This window comes from Cyprinus carpio, chromosome A21 (genome assembly GCF_018340385.1).
Source record: "Cyprinus carpio isolate SPL01 chromosome A21, ASM1834038v1, whole genome shotgun sequence".
NCBI classification, from domain to species: domain Eukaryota; kingdom Metazoa; phylum Chordata; class Actinopteri; order Cypriniformes; family Cyprinidae; genus Cyprinus; species Cyprinus carpio.
The window spans coordinates 13664148-13685286 of NC_056592.1; the positions used below are offsets into that span (position 1 = coordinate 13664148).

Consider the following 21139-nt stretch of genomic DNA (forward strand, 5'->3'; position numbering starts at 1 on the left):
TGTTGGAGGTGGGCAACAAGGGTATTCTGGTGCCCTTGACAGGATATTACATGGGTCCATCCCTATCCCCAAAACAGCTTTGTAGATTGTTTTTGCTGTTTAAGTGAAAAAATACCTTAAACTGAGTGAAAAACGACATAAAATAATGAAATTCATAAATGCATAAACTTTCAAATATCAATGAAAAAATTATAAAAATCCTTAAAAATAAATTATCAAAGTAAAGAAATATAAAAATATAATAGTATTATATATTACGAACTGTAAAAATTTTAATAAAAAATATTATAAATATTGAAATGTTAAAATGAATTAGTATAATAGTTTGGGGTCTGTCAGATTTAAAAAAAACATGTTTCATGCTTGCCAAGGCTGCATTTATTTGATCAAAAATACATTAAAACAGTAATGCTGTTTTAAATGCTACAGTCTCCGGTTTAATATATTTTATGATGTCACAAATTCACATAATCTTTCAGTAAGCATTGTATGCTTAAGAAACAGTCCAAACAGTTGAAAACAGTTGTGCTTAATATTTGCTCATTTTGAAACAGTCCAAACAGTTGAAAACATTGTGAAAATATTTCTGTTCATACCAATTTTTGAATTCTTTGATGAATATTAACTTCAAAAGTACAGCATTCATTCAAAGCATAAATCCTCTGTAATATTATAAATGTCTTTGCTGTCACTTTTGATCAATTTAATGCATCCTTAAAAGCATCAAAAAATAGAAAGTAAAAAAGAAACCCTACTGATTCAAAACTTTTGAACGGTAGTGTATGCAGGAACAAACATTATTAATAAATACTGAAAATGTATTGCTCATTGAAGCTGTTGCATTAAATAATGTTAACAAATTGAATCTTGTTGTAAAGTGTTAGCCTAAAAACAATGTCTTGGTCCAGTGTTATGACAGTTAATGTTGATGCAAGCGGTCACGGTTTAAAGCCCACTGTCTGTACCAAATCATGAGAGAGCCGTTCTTATAGGCTGAGCTGTATAATCATCTTATGAGCGTGAGGCTAATACAGCTTTACACGGCCAGCAAAGTTGAGAAGTAGATAACGAGCCAAAGATGTTCAGTCCAAGTTACACTTTTCCTCCTCAGTTTCTCATGTTCTATCTCTGATTCCCGTAATCTTTGTTTTTCTGGGCTCTGTGATTTTAGGTGAGCATGAGTCACTCAGTCTTTATGCGGGTCTATATATAGAGGCCTGACTGCATGCAAGCACAGCTAAGCGGACGGCATGCAACATTGCCAACAGCCCGCTGCAGCCCAGCTCCACACACTTGGAGCATGTAACCGATGGGCTCAGAGACTGCTAAACCTCACTGCAGCTGACGTATCAGACTCAAGATTTGGCCGGCGAGCCAAAATCAGTCTTGGTTCAGTTAAATCATGTTTTAAAAAATGACAGATCATGAATAATACATTTAAGTACCATGAGACAAATATGAATGATTAATATGTGTATGTACATTGTGCCTGCATAAAGAAAGAGACTGCAACTGCTGGATCCAAGCCACAAATAATTGCTGTGAAAGAGTGATTTCAGCAGGGGTACATGCAACCCAGGGGAAACTTAAGCAGTTTACTGTAAGATTTAGTTTTTGGTTCTTGTACCTATAGGAGTGAATTTACTTACTTTAACTTAAAATATTAAGGCTGTAACAAATTTATTTCCTTTTTAAGGAAACTAAATAATATGTGTGGTTTGACATTTATTTTGTAGTAAAATATGCACTATTGTATGTTTAGGCATTGAAAGGCTTTTTTTGGAAGGAATTTTGTATTTGTACTGAGGTAGCATGGACTAAATAGATCATAAGTAAAACATGTATTTTTAAACCATTAAGAATAGAGAATGATTATACATATATTATACAAATTATACAAATATAGTGCAATCAGTTCGGACATTGCATATTGCATTCAATAAATGCACAGCTAAACAGATGAGTTTTGAGCCTGCATTTAAATGTGACTATTGTTTTAGCACATCTGATCTCTTCTGGAAGCTGATTCCAACTGCGGGCGGCATGATAACTAAAAGCAGACTCCCTCTGTTTTGTGTGAGCCCTTGGTATTTCTAACTGACTCAATCCTAATGATCTGAGTGGTCTGTTAGGTTTCTATACAGTGAGTATATCTGCTATGTATTTAAGTCCTAGGCCATTTAGTGGTTTATAAATGAGTAAAAGTACTTTAAAATCAATCCTGTAATATGACTGTATAACTGTCAATTTTACCTGTATTTCAAGTAAATGCATCCTTGGTGAGCATAAGACTCAGTAGTGTATGTTTGTAAACAATGCAAATCTGCAGGATTTAAATATAACAATCACTGGTTCCTCACAATTTGAGGACTTAATCTTATGTACTATTTCTCAAAGATGTTCTTGCTGCTGGTGCCTTTCTCATTAACATTTGTATAAATGATGATGTGTTTTGCTGATGGGTTATATTTCATACTTGTTGAGGTTTGAAAGATGAAAATAAAAATAATACAAATGTCTTGAATTTAATTAAACACCCAATGATGATTTTACTTACGAATAAATTTGCTCCTAGGCCTTTCTCAGTTTCTCAGCCGATTGCCCTCAGAATTGTCAAAACTTGTGTAAGACTTCATTATAATAATACTAGCTTTTATAGTAATAATTAGCTATTATGTGAATATAATATGAATACATTTCTAGTTTGGTGTTGGTTAAGGCATATTTGAGTCTTTCTAATGAGGCTGTGGAGACACAGGAGGTTGGAAAACAGAGTAAAGCACAGTGGACTTGAGATATTTCAGCACCCTGGACAGCTCCAAACTCTGAGCTACTCAAATTGGTTAAATCTGAGAGACCAAGTTTTGATATCGCCATCTGTACTACCATCTGTCTCGTTATACAGGTCCCATGGCTGGATGGTTGGCATTGTAACTGCTCATCTTAAACCTGTATTCTTCAATGTGGTTTCTCCTCATTTCTAAATGTAAAAAAATCCAGACAGGTAGCCGTGAATACTATGTATTCACAGTCTGTCTGTGCTTAAATGTTTAAACTCCAGTGCTTTCTCTCTCCCACTCTCTCTCTTATTCTGTCTCTTCCCTGATTTTATCCAGCCATTGTGGAGAGCTTGTGGGCAATAAATTGTTTCCAGCAATACCCAGTGGTTTATCACTAAACAACACTATCCAAGCAAAGCTGTAAAAAGACATTTCCTTTACCAGCAAAGAGAAAGCTCTTGATTATTGTGGATTTATGTGCATGCTTGTGGTCTTCAGCATCATGGTTATTTTGTATTGAACATGTGGACTGGATGTGGTTGTAGTGTCATGTTATTGAAAATCCCTTGTTTGCTGTACTTCCCCAAAAATGATTAACCCTCTGTTATGTACTATTATACCATTGGGTAAAAAAAAAAATCAAACAAAATTTATTTAAAGAACAGAGATCTGTCAAAGTCTGGTCATGTTTGCTGGTCAGAGGTATTTTTGATCAGTGGGATGAGGTGTCAGTGCATGCCTTGTTTTATTTAAAGAACAGAGATCTGTCAAAGTCTGGTCATGTTTGAGGAAGTGAATTATGGCATGAACAAAAGAAATCTCTGGGGACCTCGGAAAAGGCGTTGTTGTTGCCAATCAGGAAAAGCTTCAGCAAAAATGGTTTTCAGTACTCTCTTAAAAATGCAAAGTTTAGCTTCAGGCACACAACATTAGGTACCACAGTTTGGACCAGACAATACAATCGCCAATGGTGACCAACACAGGTTTACTAATGTTCTTGAAAATATCTTTTGTTTTTATTTTTCAACATTAATGTTCTTGAAAATATCTTTTGTTTTTATTTTTCAACATGACCAGAAGTCTTTGTAGTATTCAAGGTAAAAAAAACAAAGAAGAATAACATAAAATAATAAATAAAAAAAATAGCAAAACATTCGGGTATAAAAAACTCAAACATTTGAAATAAAAATTCGAATATAAAATCCTTCGTTTTTTAAAAGAGCTATGATTTAGTAAAAAATTGGAATGAGAAGAAATCACTCACAAAAAACAATCCAGATCACAGTCCTGTAATATCAAAGTTCTGACAGATGAGAACTATCTGAACAAGACTTCCATTCCGCAGAATTAGATTCGGCCTCCCCATTCTTTCCAACTCTCAATTCTTGGAAGAAGATTTGGACTCGGCCTCTCTTATGTCTCCACTAAACCCTCACCCACAATCTCTCCTTCTTCTCTTAAGGTCTCTGCTAAACTCTTCCATAGAGAATCAGTGTGTGATGTGTATGTATGTAAGTGGCAAGGGTGCAAAAGCCAAGTGCTAAAACTATTGCGTTTCAATTAACACTTTGCTTATTCTGTTAGTCTCTCACATCTGCTCCCTTTTCAACTCACTATCTCTTCCAATCTTCCAGTTTCATACCCTTTATTTGATGTCTATCTAAACCTTTATTATCTCCCCTTCTCCGGCTGCCATTGGAGTCCATTATCGACAGTCAGGCTAATGGATTCTGGAAAAATCCTTCATGCTCAGCTGTTGGTTTCAGCTCATAGCACCACAGAAATGCATGTAGCAGACTATATCAGGAACACAGGACTTGAAATGTGTTGCATGTCAACTCAGTATATTGAATTATTTCTTCATACTGTAACAGTGAGCACAGTTTCCTCAGTGACCCGAGCCCAATTTGCACACACTCAAAGGCAGGTTTGAATAATGATGGAAGGGAGTATTGAGTGTTTAGATAATGGTATTGATTTTAGAACTGTCTACCGAATGGCCCCATCTGCCCTGTTTAGGACCATTAGCACCTAAGCTCAGATCGTGTGAGAGCACAGTCTTGGATTGGTCTTCCTCTCTCAAGCGCTGCCCACTGTAGGCTCTCTCCAGCTTTCAGCTCATCAGTTTCACAGAACTAGTTACAAATGTATTTATCTATTCTCTTCTCTCCCCAGACAAACATCCCGTTCCTCCAGAACGTGCTGAGTAATAATCAGTTCCTGAATGCGACGGTAGATACTCAGTTCATCGACGAGAATCCAGATCTCTTCAACCTCAAACCCGTGCAGAACCGAGCCCAGAAACTGCTTCACTACCTGGGTAACACTTTTACTGAATAATTGATTGATTCACACGTTTGATTGAGTTTAAAGGTGCCCTTATTTGATATTTGATTCATTTCAGGATTGCTATTAGTTTCTGTTAGTGTCAGAAAAGAAGTTTTTTTTTTTTTTTTTCATTTTGTTTGCTCCCTTGGAGTTGATTATCATTAGAATTTAATATTAAGCATTTATACCTTTATGAAGTTATTTATTTCAAATCATAAAACATAGCATGTTGTCGATTTATGTCCGAAACTCTCAGTATGACCAGTTATGGCTGCTAAATATAAAATCAAATCAAGTAGCCTTAGATAATGCACAAGGTGTCATGAAATAATAAACACTCTTCAAGAGTGTTTATTGAATTCATTTCAATTAAACACATTATTTAATAGGCCTAGAATAGAATAGAATAGAATAGAATAGAATAGAATAGAATAGAATAGAATAGAATAGAAGGTCAGACAGCAGATGAAAGCAAAATCCATAAAAAATATATTACTTTTGACCCCACATCGATAGCATCTGGGACATTTTTGTCATTTTTTTGCTTTATAATTGAGTTCTGTGTAAAACTTTATTTTTAAGGTTCTGTATGTTAATAAGGTACTGTAAAATAACTGAATGCATGTTTAATGCATCAGTGATCTTATTACAGATTATAAACTGCTCTGTGTTTCTTTTATGAATGTTGAATGTCAGTGCAGCTAATACAGAGTGAATTGTGAAGATTTGTACACTACAATTTAAAAGCTTAGCATCAGTAAGATTTTTTTTAATTAAATGTTATACTCAACCAAGGTGCATTAATTTGATCAAAAGTGGTAGTAAAGACATTTATTGTTATAAAATATTGTTATTTGGAAAAAAAAAAAATTATATATATAAGCACAATCAGCATATTTGAATGATTTCTGAAATATCATGTGACAGACGATTTGAGCAATGGCTGCTAAAAGAATTCAGCTACAGCTGTATGCATCACAAGAATTAATTGCATTTTAAAATATATAAAAAAAAAAAATAATTAAAAAAAAATCAAAGAAACATAATGACAATGATTTTTTATCAAATAAATGCAGCCTTGGAGAGCAGAAGATACTTCTTTTAAAAATAAGAATAAGATAATGAAAGTTTTTGGAAGGTATTGTGCATATGAACAAAAATGTGTACTTTTCACTATCCCTGCTCTGTCTCAGCAGCCCTTTACAAAGTTTAAATCAAGCCAAGAGCCAAAACCTTTTAAGTAACGTGGGCTGTGCAGTCTCCAGTCCACTTGACCCATCCACTCAGTGTATTATACCAGCAGAAGTGGATTTGAAGCAGTTTGGACTATTTGTGTGTGATTGCGTTTGCTCGTCATTCAGGGCATGTTATGGTGAACGGCCCGACTACTCCGATACCTGTCAAGGCTAAGCCTTCTCCCATCGATCCGGTCATCCCACCAGTACCCCTCGGTGAGAAACACACACACTTTCCTTATCTTACATTCACACGCTGTCAGTTTCTCACACTACAAACTCAGCATAAGCTGCCTTTGCACTTGGTTGCCATGATATTTAATTCATCAACACCATAATACACAAAATAGACCATCCACAACACTTTCATAACCTTTTCATAATTCTTTCTTCCCCCTGTTTACAGAAGAGCCCCTCCACCACATTTTCATTCCCTTTTTTTACGTCTTGTGTGGATTTGTTTGGAAATACCCTTTTTTTACGTCTTGTGTGGATTTGTTTTAACTTTCTTACTTCAATCTTGTGTGGATTTATTTGGACGTGCCAAGAGCGAAAATCAATTCTTGTGTTCTGGAAAAACGACTTCATTCTTTGTTGTAATACTGTATGTCTATTAAGATGCATGTTGTTGTGTGTTTATGTCTGTATGTGAATAATAGCCCTGATAAAAATGGTGGGTTTTTTTTCCTTTGTAATCCTACACAGCGTGGGGTTTGTGATAATGTCTGTATTATTAATTGGCAGTTTGTTTGTTTGTATGCACTCTGCAGGTGAGCCACCAGTGGGTTTCAGGGATGTGCTGCTGAGAGAGGGTCCAGATGGTTTTGCGAAGGCGGTACGTGCCCACCAGGGTCTGCTGCTTATGGACACTACGTTCAGAGACGCCCACCAGTCCCTCCTGGCCACTCGTGTACGCACTCACGACCTCAAACGGATTGCGCCTTTTGTGGCTCACAGCTTCAGCAACCTCTTCAGTGTGGAAAACTGGGGAGGTGTGATACTAGTTTGGCACTATTGTTTTCTTTTCTTCTTATGCTTTCTTTCACCCTCTCTCTCTCCCTCTCTAGTTTTTGCCTTACCGCTCTCTTGCATTCTAGCAGCAAATCCAACCCACTATTCTGCAGCTTGTCTCACATTTTTTCCCTCATTCCAGCGGACAAACACAGATCGATCAAATACCTAAGAAGCCAGGGTCTGCTATTGATTCCTCTTAATGACTGTGTTTTAGTACAAAAAAAAAAAAAATTTTTTAAAAATAAAAACAAATCCAATGTCAAATTTTAAATATTATTACAATAATAAAAAAAAATAAAACTAAAAACTCTTTTTTTTTAAATGTGTATACACAGGCTAGGTACCATAAATCAAATAATTGGCCTTTACTATTTATAAAACAGCTTAAGTAAGCAACCACTACTGACAAAACGCATAATGCATTTTTAGATGCATGTTTCATATGAATTATGGATAAATGAAACTATTAAAAGCAGTTTTTCGCTGGAATAAAATATAAATATTAGATGAGACACCTAAACTTAAAAGGATAGTTCACTCAAAAATGAAAATTTTGTCATTAATTACTTACCATCATGTCATTCCAAAACCGTAAAACCTTCATTCATCTCAAGATATTTTTGATGAAATCCGAGAGCTTTCTGACCATCCATAGACAGTTTTGTTTGTGCACAAAGTATTCTCGTAGCTTCATAAAATTAAGGTTGAACCACTGATGTCACATGGGCTATTTCATCAATGTCCTTACTACCTTTCTGTAATGAGAAAATATAAATTTATAATTTAAAATGTAAAATCAGAAAACAAAATGATAAATTTATAAATATGAGGGTGAGTAATGACAGAATTTTCATTTGTAATGTAAATTTTGTAAACAAAATTAGAAATGTTGATTTGGCAACTAAAAAAAAAACAAAAAATATAGAAAATGTATCGAAAAAATAAAAATGACAACTACTAAAACAAATTAAAATGAAGACTGAAAATATTAAGCTTGTATAAAATATTATTAAACATATCAGTATGCAGATAATATGAAAATAACACTGCCAGTCTTTAACTACACTGATTTAAAGAACTTTGATTCACTAAAAAAAACCGGCACAAAAGACTCAACTGGTTTTTGTATTTATTTATTTTTGATCAAGAACCAGTTCTGGATTCCTAATCCTAAAAGTAATTGGCTGTCATTTAGCCTTTATAAATACTGAATGACTGTTGCACACTAGATGTGTGTTGAGTTCATTTCTGGAATTAAAGTAAGGACTTATGATTCCAATAGGAAGGTTCTTTACATGCTTCTTAGAGTTTTCCACATCTGTTCCACTTATGTTGATATCCTTTTTTTGTCCTGTCTCTCTTTCTTCATCACCAGGCGCTACATTTGATGTAGCAATGCGTTTCCTATGTGAGTGTCCCTGGAGAAGGCTGCAAGAAATGAGGGCTCTGATGCCAAATGTGCCTTTTCAGATGCTTCTGAGAGGTGCCAACGCCGTTGGATACACCAACTACCCTGACAATGCCGTCTTCAAGTGAGTCATGTGGTATCTTACACCACAACCTGCTCGCAGTCTGAATTAACTTTTCAAATGTTAATCTTTTTACTGATGGAAACCCAAGGAATTAAATGTTCTGATTCAGATTCCACTTCCAGTAATGATTATTTTCATACCTTTGAGGAAGCACGTGAGGAATCAAATTGGAAATTAATTTTTTTTTTCTTCTTGTTTGCCACTATTAAAAAGAACCAGCTCATTAGAGTCATTTGTTTATGAATTGCTTGCTATGACTTTGCAATAGTAAATTCTTTTTCCATTACGCTATAGATTCAGGAACAGCACAATTTTCCTGCTGAATAGTGACACATGAAACACTGACAGAGTGTTTTAATATGGTTTCCAGCCCACTTCAGCAGAAGAATGCAGACATAAACAAACAAACTGAAAAATCATTCAGTTCCACTATTTGTTAGAAAAACCCTTTGTCTTCACTAGCTTTTGTCTTCTCCATTTGTTTCTTGCTGCCACTGACTCTGGCCCCAAGCACCATTCAGATGGCTTTTAATTCATATTAGAATGTGGAGCTGGAGAGCATTTGTGCTCCTTTAATGGCTTTGTTTCAGACCTAACATAAAATGGCTGCTACCAGTTACCATTCAAAAATATCTAAATCAAAATAAAAAAACTCAAATAAAAAATATCCAACAAAATCAACTCAAAATAAAAAATGCTCACAAAATAAATTTGGCCCTAAATACTTGCTTAAATAAGGGAGGGAAACAAAAAGCATTTTAAAAAGCAAAATTAGCATTTTGATATTTTCGGTTAGTGTTTATTCTTAGCAATGTTGTGCTCTTGTGTATGTTTTTATAAATAAATATCTGTTTCATTTTATATTTATTTCAGTTTTAGTTTCTCATTTTAGTAAAATTGTTACTTCAGCGTAAAGTTTCAGTCAGTTCACAGGGCAACATTTCTAATTTACATTAAAGTTTAGGTTTTTCATCTTATTATATAGATATACAGAATGTTTTGTAATATATAATAATAATAATAATATATATACAGTATATATATGCTTTATTTCAGTTACCAAAAGCAGGGTGTTACCTTTATAGTTTTAGGCTAAGTTAACAATAACAACACCGAAAAAGCTCTTTGATATATCGTTACTCATTGCATCATTTCCTCTGTTTTTGTTAGGTTCTGTGAGGTGGCCAAAGAAAACGGTATGGACATCTTCCGTGTGTTTGACTCGTTGAACTATCTTCCAAACATGCTCTTGGGGATGGAGGCAGCAGGTGCAGCAGGAGGAGTGGTGGAGGCTGCCATCTCGTACACTGGCGATGTTTCCGACCCCACAAGGCAGAAATATTCTTTAGACTACTATCTCAAACTAGCAGATGAACTGGTCAAGGCTGGAACACACATCCTCTGTATCAAGGTGGTTGTTTGTTTATTTTAGTGTGGGTTTTTTTTATCCATTTGTCTGTTTTGTTAACCTCAACTCTTGCTCACTCTTTAATCTCGACTGCTGCTCCCACTCTGCCTCCACCCACACATAAAACACCACTGCATCACTGTCTCTGTTTGTTTCTGGCGCACTTCTCTCACTTTCCTTTACTTTCTCCCTATGTCTCTCCTCTCTGCAGGACATGGCGGGTCTCCTAAAGCCTGACTCTGGCCATTTGCTGGTGAGCGCGTTGAGGGACCGTTTCCCAAACGTGCCGATCCATGTGCACACTCACGACACCGCAGGGGCCGGAGTGGCTGCCATGCTGGCGTGTGCAGAGGCTGGAGCAGACATTGTGGATGTGGCGGTTGACTCCATGGCGGGAATGACGTCCCAGCCCAGCATGGGCGCCATTGTGGCATGTACCAAAGGCACCAAACTCAATACTGGTGAGGGCTGTCAAACTGAGCTGATATACACTATATTTTATATATATATGGGTCGGGGCCAAGGTTTGCCACTCCACTCACAACTGCTGCTTCTGTCACTTTTCTCTTGACAAGAAGTGCATTTATTTAGTCGTAGAACCTCTTTATGATCCCATCAAACCGGAGACGTTTCAGACGCGTGCTCCACTTCAGCAGTAGACGCGAGTCAAACGAGTGCAGAAACTGTACTGTTCTCACAGCACGTGCTCTTCAATTGCACGCACAAAGACGCTGGCGCGCGCTGTAGTCTCTATCATTTCATATCAAAGAGCAAAATAATCTACGTGTATGCAATGTCATGGTCAGCTAAGTCATGAAGTTACCAAAAAGATGATTAAAGCTGCCTTAAAACTGTGCATGCATGTAATATATTTTAGTCACATTTAAGAACATGTCTCTGAAATGGTTTTCAAAACTCTCCTGAAGCAGCCCTGCATTGTTTCACTCATCTAATACACTCGATTCATCTTGTCAGTTCATTATTGAGACTTTAATACCTGAAGTGAGTCAGAAACGGTAAGGAGAGTTGTGAGAAAATACGATGCGTGTCAGATCCGCATCATGTTCAGCAGTGGCAGCTCTTAAAGAAAAAAAACAGGCAAAACAACCTAATAACCCAACTGCTGTGATGTCTGTTCATCACAAAAATAAAAAAAAAGAGAAATTCAATAACTTTTTATATAGCTTTAAGGATTCATCTATATTTAATTTAGAATTTAGTGATTGATAACTTCAATTTCAGTTTCTGTATATTTCTGTTGAAGGGCATAGGTAGGCCTAAATATGACAATTTAAAAGTCTAGTAAATGTTAAAATTGATAGCTCTCAATTGTACTGTAATGTTGAATGGCTATATATATATATATATATGTGTATATGTGTGTGTGTATATATGTATATATATATATATATTTGTATATATATGTATATATATATTTGTATATATATGTATATATGTGTATTGTATATATATGTAGTTATATATATTTGATAAGTGTCAAAAAAAATGAAATAATATATAGAAGAATAGAATAACAATGTATATATGGACATATAGATATGGATATAAGGGTAGATAGACAGACAAATGGATGGATGGATGAACAGATAAATAGATGTAAGTGTCAACAGATAGATAGATAGATAGATAGATAGATAGATAGATAGATAGATAGATAGATAGATAGATAGATAGATAGATAGATAGATAGATAGATAGATAGATAGATAGATAGATAGATAGATAGATGTTATATTTAGACATGGATGGATGGATGGATGGATGGATGGATATGTAGATACAGTAGATGGACTGGTAGATAGTTGGATGGATGGACGGAAAGATAGATAGATAGATGGATGTTGTTATGCTTAGAAGGATGGATAAATGGATAGATGGGTAAATAGGTAGATAGATGCATGGGTAGATATTTTGCTCCACAGAACTGTATAGTATATTAAACTATTAAATTATAGTATATGTCCTGATGACTGTGATTGATGGGTTACTTAACATTTTTGCATTAATTGTAGAAAGCAAAATTGTTAGTTCCTGGTTAGGACATGGTGTTAAAGTGATTAATTGGTTGCTTTGTTTTCAGTTGTTCTTCTCATAAAAAAAAACACCTCCTCTATTATATTATTCCTCCTTTTCCACCATACAATACAGCCCATCACTCATTTTCCAGGTCATACTGTATGTTAAAGGGAACATGATGTAAACATTCTTCTTCTATCATAAAAGCTATTTTCATGAACAATTACTCCTCATCCTTCTGCAGTCCTGAAGCCCTCACCACAACCCAAAACGCTCTTTGCGGTATTTAATATTCAACACACCTGTTTTACACTATTTTTCACCTGCTGTGCCTCATTTTATGCAAATTCTCCCACACTTTCATTCTCTTAATATTTATTTCCCCTTCTTCATAGAGTCAGCTAAAAGAAGAATAAAAGCAAACAAAGCAGGGCAAGAGTGGTAATGAAAGAAATGGGGAAAAATGATAATACAGCAAGGCCAGACAGTTCTGGAAAGAAGGAGAAGAGAAAGAAAATGATGTTGGGGTGAATGAAAAGAGTAGAGAGAAGGGTCAGAGCGGACAGACATCATTTGGATGTTGGTGGCTGACCCCTAGACCTTTCCTTAATTGTGACATTACTGTGGCTGCTGGTGCTTAACCTTCACTGATGAGTCTCGTGCCCCGTTGGGCCTTCTCACAGTAGGGTGTGTGTGTGTTTGCGGCCAGAGACTTTCCAGTGTGGTCGTGTAGGAGACCATCTGTCCAACCATGGGTCACTGCATCACCTGCCGCTGTAGTGACCAATGGCATGAAGATCTACTTCATTAAGTCTGCTTCATACTGCCACAGCAAATGTCAGCACTTCTGACATCCTGTTGACTGTATTATAAACATCACTCAAGGAAACGTGCTTTTGTGCTGAATATCGACATTCTTTTGTTTATATTGTTTCTATACAACTAAAGGATTATTACATTGGTATTATTAATCTGGTAAATGCTAATAGGTTGATAATTATATTCATGTTATGACCGGTATTAAAATGGAGTAATCTTTTCTTTCTAATTAAATGAAAAATAGCATGTTAATAGCCAAAATCAATAATTTGAAATGCTACCTGTACAAGTGAATTTATCATGACATCATGACATTATAATATACAGTTTGAAAAACTGATGTTCATTTTGATATTTTGTAAAAAAAAAAATTATATATATATATATATTTAACAGTGTTATTAAATTAGAAATATGATAAATGAGCATGTATAATTAAGTTTTCAATATCAACCAATACTGATAAAAAAAAAAATTATAATAATAAAAAAATTATACCAGTCAAGAGTCTTATAGAGCTCTTATAAAGTTTTCATATGGCCTTCCACAATTTAAGGGCTAAAAAAGTCTTAAATCAGAGCAGAAAGTCTTAAATTCATAAAGTCATGGCATTAAATGTTGAACTCATGGCAAAAAAAATGAATATCTTGAATTGAGTCTTAAATTTTCCTTCATAAAATCTGCAGAAGCCCTTAGAATAAGTGGTCGACCAGTATATAGCCAAGGTTATATATTGGCAAATATCAAAAGCAGTTATTAAAATGCAGGCTGTGTAAGCTAATATAATTTACACTCTAGACTTTCTAATTAAGCCACCAAACATCACATTAATAAAACAAAGAGACGTGAGCTGTGGCTCTAACAAACCGGAAAACCCTGGTTGTTGTTTCTATGAAAGTCCATCTTTTATGTATAAATACAACCCCCTCCTCTGGAGCTCCACATGGCGTGGTTGTGTGACTTCGGCGGTACGAGATGCATCGGAGAGCTCACATGATGAGGAGGTGTTCACACCTTTGTTGATTCAGTTTGTTTTATTCCCACAAGATTCAGCCGTACCGCCTCACTCTCACTGCCCTGCGTTACTTTGGTTTTTTGCTCCTGGAGGTGTTGCCTAGGTAATTGAATTGTTTGGAGGCTGTCAGGATTCCTGTGGCAGTGTTATTGCAGTCTCTGTCTCTGATCACTGTTTTGTTGCCATATGCAACATCCAGTATTAATCACCTGTTTACAGCTTTTTAAAACAAGCTGCCATATGTGTTGATGTGAAGAGAAAGAGACAGCGCTGACAAACGCTCAATACTTATTACAGCACTCGCAAGCCAGCACTGTATTAATATTCCCCAAACATTCCATTTGTTCTCTCCTCCTCCTGAACCTCCGCCCGAACCTCTCAACATACTCACCAAAAATCAAACAAACTTACATTGATGGAATGTTTACCATTTCAAATATAACCAAAGGTGTTAACGTTGTTATCATGCTATTTGCATACTGAGTTCCGATTGGTCTTCTTGCATCTGTTTGTGTGCTGTATTTTGATTGGTGTTTTCTGTCATGACTCTGTTTAACCATATAGACACATTTACACAGCAAGAAGTATCATGTTATGTGTTGATTCTAATGCACAGCTGACAAAAACAAGAACTGCTGAGTGTTATGACAACCTGCAAATTGACTCTAATGTGGCACTTATGTAAAAATGTTCAAAATCAAACAGACAGCTATTTGTTGCAAATCAACTACGTTGTGAACAAGTTTGCTGACTGAACAACATCCTATAGTTTGTTTTTCTTTCTTATTCTATCTTTTCTTTTTCTTCTCTTCTTCTCTTTATTTCTTTCTTTCTATCATTCTTTGTAACGTTGCTTGTTCTTTGTATTATATCATTCTTTGTATTGTATCATATCGTATCATTTTTTGTAACTTGTAATTCTTTATATTGTTGCATCGTTCTTCATATCATTGTATCATTTATTGTAATTTTTTTAGCCATCCTTCCATGAATTTCTCTTTCCATCATCCATCCATCCATCCATGAATTTTCTATTCAGTCCTTCCATTCATGAATTTTTCTTTCCATCCATCCATCTGTGAACTTTTCCACCATTTAACCATCATTTTGACAACTAAAATATAATCTATTGTTTCCATATTTTAGATGAATTTCCATAAGAAACGATAATACAGAATTAAAGTGAAGAAAAAGGGAGAAAATAAAGGTGAAAAGTGCCCCTACAGAAACATGTGAGTGAGGATTTATTGTGAAATGAGAGATACCAAGTCTGTCTGTCAGTCAGCTTATCAGTCCATCTAGATGGATGGATGGACAGATGGATAGATATAACATCCTGTCATCTTCCCGATTCTCCTTCAACTTTCTCTCTCACCTTGTCATTATTTAATCTGCCTTTCTCGCTCACTCTATCAATCTCTCATTGTCCTGCTCAGGTCCCTCTGCCTCACAGAGTAGCTCTCTTTCTCTCTTCTCTTCAAGCTAGTTCATCACGATAAAGGCCGTGTGGACAGAGATCAATGCCTGGACTGACTGACGTGCTCTGATAGATTGGTCTGCACGGGGCGAGCTGGACACTCCGCTTTACCACCGTAACATCAATAGCGCCTAATAGCCTGTAGTCAGGGTGGCAGAAGAAAAATGCATGCAAGCTAGTTTCATGAAAGCATTATTGTGATTTCCGCAGTCCTTCTCCGGTGGTGCGCACACACATTCGAGTGTATTTGTTTGTGTGTTATCTTTTGCACTGCAAAACTATTGTGATCAAAGCAATGGGCAATTAGTGAAGATGAGGGAGCCAAATGAGCATGTGAACTCTGTTGCAAGTGGTGCGCCTCATTGATTGATTAATTGACTGACTGCTGCTGGTAAGTGATGAAGCCGTGAGTGGCAGGAAGCAATCTATGCTCCACCACCAATTCCCTGCTTCTACCACATACAGGCCCCTGTGTGCTGAGCTTTCGAAGACTGATTAAAAGCTTTGGAAGAATGCCTGATTAGCTGGTGCAGTCTGTTAAAGAGACAAGGACTTTCATTATTTTTGATTAAATATTAATGTCAGATAGTCATTTGTTGTGCTACTTGTTCTCAGATTGCTTATTCCTCTTGGTAGACTAATGATGTCTCATCCTGTCTTTCTTTCTCTTTCTCTTCACCACATCTCTTTCTCAGGCATCTCTCTCGAGAAGGTCTTTGACTACAGTGAGTATTGGGAGGTGACCCGAGGCCTTTATGCTCCGTTTGACTGTACTGCCACCATGAAGTCTGGGAATGCTGATGTCTATGAGAACGAGATCCCAGGTGGCCAGTACACCAATCTCCACTTTCAAGCACACAGTATGGGGCTGGGGAACAAGTTTAAGGAGGTGAAGAAAGCCTACGCAGAAGCCAACAAGCTGCTCGGTGACCTCATCAAAGTGAGCAATTACCCCTGTGTTTTGGGAGATCACATTTTCTTTATTTACATATTCAAACCTATTTTTAGTTATTTGTGTAGGGCTTTATTGACATGAGCTCTAGTATATAGGGATTCACTTAACAGTCCAGTTGTCCCATATGTGACAAACTACATCCATAAATCTGGATTGATTAATTAGAAATTACAGCAAAAAAAAAAAAAGTGGCAAATACTGACTCCCATGAAGCATTGCAAATATATTGTGTTTATATCATCTGAATATTTTATAATTGATATACATTGTATTTTACAGTTAAAACAGAGAACTTTTGTCCTTTTTTCCTTTAAATCAAAATTTGCCATGTTGTTGTATTCCTTCTGTGAGCTGGTTTTGCATAGAATTATTTAATAGAAATCCTTTTGAAAAAAAATTAATGCCTCCAGAACCAAGGATACTGAAAAGTGTGCCGTCACTTTTACACTATTCAGTGATTGCCAGACGAGAAATCAGGTCAGCTCATTATGAAATGTCATAATACTTAAAAGGTTTTCAACATGATGACTCAAATAGAAAATATTAATGAAGTAGTACACGGTGTATTAATGTGCAAAGTGTTATGATAAACCCCTTTAACCCATCATGTCTGTTACTGCTTATATTAATCCAGATCTTCAGTCTCTCTGAAACCACAGACATTTACATTCCTCTAGTCTTTATATGTAACCAAAGACATCACACCTTTTAGCTAATTAGGTGGATGTCTTTTCCTCAGATGTCATGTTTCACACAATTGAAGACTGAGTCGTGATTTTGTCAAATGCTCACGTTTTATGAGTCATTCCTTATATTGTCACGCGTGTCCATTTCCCAGCTTGCTTCTTAAAAAAGTATTGTGTTATAATTATTATATGAGTTATTTTGGTCAAAAGCAAAGTGCAAACACCCATTTGTACATCATACAAAATATTCAGTTCTAACTAGACTTGTCCTTGTTACGTCTGGTTCACATAATTTATTCAAAGACTTTGTTGGTCAGTTTGGTTTTTAAAAACGTCCTGCTACTCCTTAGACACATAAAAGATAGATGTTTGTGCCAGAGGATTTTGCAGTTGTTTTCCTATAATTTTGCACTGGAATAGATTCTTAATTCTCCTTTCATTTATTATTTTTTTTCCTGTGGAAACTAGTTCATTTAAAACGTTGGGTCCTGGCATGTAATCGCTTCAAAACACTCAAATAATAAAAGCCATCTCTGAAGAGACAGTTTATAGCTTTTAAAAATTGTCAGTCATCTGAGAAATCTATCATAAGATATAATTATCAGCATAAAATCCACTCAAGCCTTTAGTATCTAGGATACTAAAGATAAATATAACATTTAAGTTTCTGAGAGGTAGTTCTAAAGATAGTTGAAATGTCATTGAAAGAAATATATTTTATATATGAGATTTTTTTAGATTTCACATTTTTTCTTCAATCTGTCCCCCTTTTTAATCCTTTACTAGTTCATTTAAAATGTTCCTCCATTGTTCCTTTGGTATGACAAATGTAATAATGATATTAATAATATTTAGTTGTTTTATTTATATAGCGCTTTTGTAACACTCAATGTCATTTTTAGGCATATTAGGAATATGTTTTGTTTTATACTAATAAATAATATTTCATGTAGACTTACTACATAATATGAGCTCATAAAAGAAGCTTGTATAATAATTCTGCTTTTGGTTTTAGACTGCTGTCACGTCATGACATGTCAACTTCCCAAATGTATTTCATGTGAACTACTGCTATTTTAATCAATATTAGAAGGTTTAGATATACAGTAATTTGTATTTAAATCAAGTTCTATTCAGAAAATCTAAACAAATTCTAGGAATGACTATATTTAGAATATTACCTGCTTTGTAATCAAAAATATGATGTGCTTATTCAGCCATATACTGGATAGTGGAAATAAGTGCTTAAGCAGTATTCAATCTGGCTCTGTTGACATAAAATCCAATTTCATATTCTTTACTTCCTGTATAATGTGAAATCCAGATCATTTTTAGGTTTTTAGGTGTCTATAATCAATCCTTTCAGATATTTAAAACAGATTTCAACCCTTCATTGCATTCAAAGTTGAAAGCCAGTCATTTGAGATTAGCAAATATGCGTTATGTGACTCATGCAGAAGTGCTGTTTCCCCCCTCCTTTTTCCATCAATGAATGGAACGTTTAAGATTGTTCATATGCTGTAATTGCATCATGTTACCACCACGAGCGCCGCCGTTTAAATCGCTCATATGCAACATTCTCCCTGGTTAAATAGGGCTTAATTATCACCCCCTGCGCTCAGAAGGGTCTCACCCTCACTCTTGAAATCCGCTCACGCTCACAAGATCATGAGCACCGTGGACCCGAGAGCTTTAATTGCCTGCTCTCCTCTCTCTCTTTTCTCCTTCCAAATCCCCATACCAAATATAACAAAAAAAACTTCTCAAAAAACAGAACTTTGCAAAAAAAAAGAGGGGCAGAAAGAAGGAGCGAATAAATAATCCTGTCCCTGTCTCCTATGGCCCAGAGACAGATCAACTGGGAAGAGCTCTAAGCAAAGCTTATCTGTTGTATTTCAGAGAGGCTCTGACTGATCTTCTCCAATCAAAGGCGTCTGAGAGCGTTTGGTCTCGCATTGCTGCTTTTCATTTCCCTGGGCTTAATTAAATGATCGAAGATAGTCGGCTTTCTGTTCTCAGAGTCCCCTCGCTGTTAATATTGTCAATATCGTAGGCCGAGCTGCACGCTGCTTAACATACAACACATTAGCGCTGGGTTTCATTAGCGGCTCTCCGTTCTCTCTTTCTCCCATTCTTTTTCCCTTTTGTCCTCACGACGAATGTTATCTTCTCCCTAAGCCATGTTTCTGTTTGCCACTGCACTCGGTCTCCTGTCTTATTTCTAGTTTATATTGGCCAGACGGCCTGAGGGTGGATAATCCTGGCGGAGAGCTGAGATGTATCGATGGAGGCCTAAGCAAGCATGTCTTTCCTTTCTTGCTTATCTGTCCTTCTCCTCTCTTCCCCTTCCTTCAGGTGACACCCTCCTCTAAGATTGTGGGCGATCTGGCACAGTTCATGGTGCAGAACTCTCTGACTCGGGCAGAGGTGGAGGAGAGAGCGGATGAGTTGTCTTTCCCCCTCTCCGTGGTGGAGTTCCTGCAAGGACACATCGGCATCCCTCATGGAGGCTTCCCGGAGCCCTTCAGATCAAAGGTACGACCTGCACAGTGCATTTTTCCTTTTTAATATTATTTTAATATTACTTCAGTTTTAGTTATTGTAGTACATCAAGTTACTGAACAAGAAAAATGACTATAGTTACTACAACTACAGGTTTAAATCACTTCAGAAAAGCAACGATATAACTTTACAGCTACAGGTTTGCAGCACTGCATGAAAGTGAGGTTATATTTTGGCTTTATTATTATGTTAACTGTTGAATTTCTGTTGCCACAGAGCATGATATGTTTCGGGGTCAGAGAAAACTTTGCATGTTCAAAGTCTAGCATGACTGGCCCTTAACTCAGAATCATATCCTATATGTTCAATAACCATGGTGATTTCACTTAGGAAATAGAACTTTTCCAAATCTTTAGTCAGATTAAGATATTTTAATATTTTAATTAAGATAGGAAGTTTCTGTAATACTGCCCCAGGGTTAGAAATATAGGAATTACTGTCTTGTATGGGGCCAGAGGTTGGCTTGAAGATGAAAGGGTCAGAGGAACCGTTTAAAAATTGATTATTTAAATGACTAAAGTTGAACTTGAGTGTAAGTCTCTGCTCAGCTTGAGCTAAGAACAGAAAGAAGAGTAGAACCTGTTTGGTACAGTATTGCATAAATACAATTTATTGAATATCTCTGCGGTGAGCAAAATAAGCTTCAGCTCTCTAGCTGAAGAGATTCGGTTGATCACAGTGAAGTCTGTCTTGAGAGGGTTTCCCTACACTCTCTAGAGTGCATTAACGCTGTGTTGTGCTTGTCAGAGATACGCAATGCAAAACCATGTCATTCCTTTTGTCTTGAACGCCCCAATTACCCAGCAGCCATTCCAGTGCAAGATTAGCCGTTTCCCTGACAAATGTGTCTCACATCAGAAATGAACAATGCTTACGTTAAAGCTTTTCTGTGCATGCAAGTATGCAGCTAATTTATTTACAATGTCTCTTTTTCAGAATTAGTAGGCCATCTGCTTTGCATGTAATTTAGATAACAAACATATTTGAGCAGCGTGGCCTTATTTTTTCCCCATCTGTTTTGTAACATTAATATTGTTCCTCATTATGCAAGCGTTTGTTTGCTTTGAATAAAAAGAGTTTTATTTAGGTCTGCGGTCTTTCTTTGTTTTGCCGAATCAAAATGTACATTTCGTCATTCGGAGTTTAATTCTTCGCTACTTGCACTTGATTCTTCATTCTCTTAAATTCATTTAAATGAAGCAATAGGGAGAGATTAATCCTGCTCCTGGTAATGATCGGTTATAAATATTCTCAGATTCAGTGTGGGACTCAGGGGGATTGCCAACACTCT

The 21139-nt window shown here is 36.1% G+C and overlaps 1 protein-coding gene across 1 annotated transcript in view; it reads left to right on the top strand.

Moving 5' to 3' along the window:
* Positions 1 to 21139, top strand: part of pcxa (pyruvate carboxylase a) — a 101468-nt gene that overhangs the window by 78981 nt on the left and 1348 nt on the right. Inside the window, exons 10-17 of the mRNA XM_042710939.1 lie at positions 4956 to 5100; positions 6470 to 6559; positions 7114 to 7335; positions 8733 to 8889; positions 10060 to 10300; positions 10509 to 10758; positions 16341 to 16585; positions 19642 to 19821. Coding sequence (XP_042566873.1) covers positions 4956 to 5100; positions 6470 to 6559; positions 7114 to 7335; positions 8733 to 8889; positions 10060 to 10300; positions 10509 to 10758; positions 16341 to 16585; positions 19642 to 19821 — 1530 coding nt within the window. The remainder of the gene's footprint in view (positions 1 to 4955; positions 5101 to 6469; positions 6560 to 7113; positions 7336 to 8732; positions 8890 to 10059; positions 10301 to 10508; positions 10759 to 16340; positions 16586 to 19641; positions 19822 to 21139) is intronic.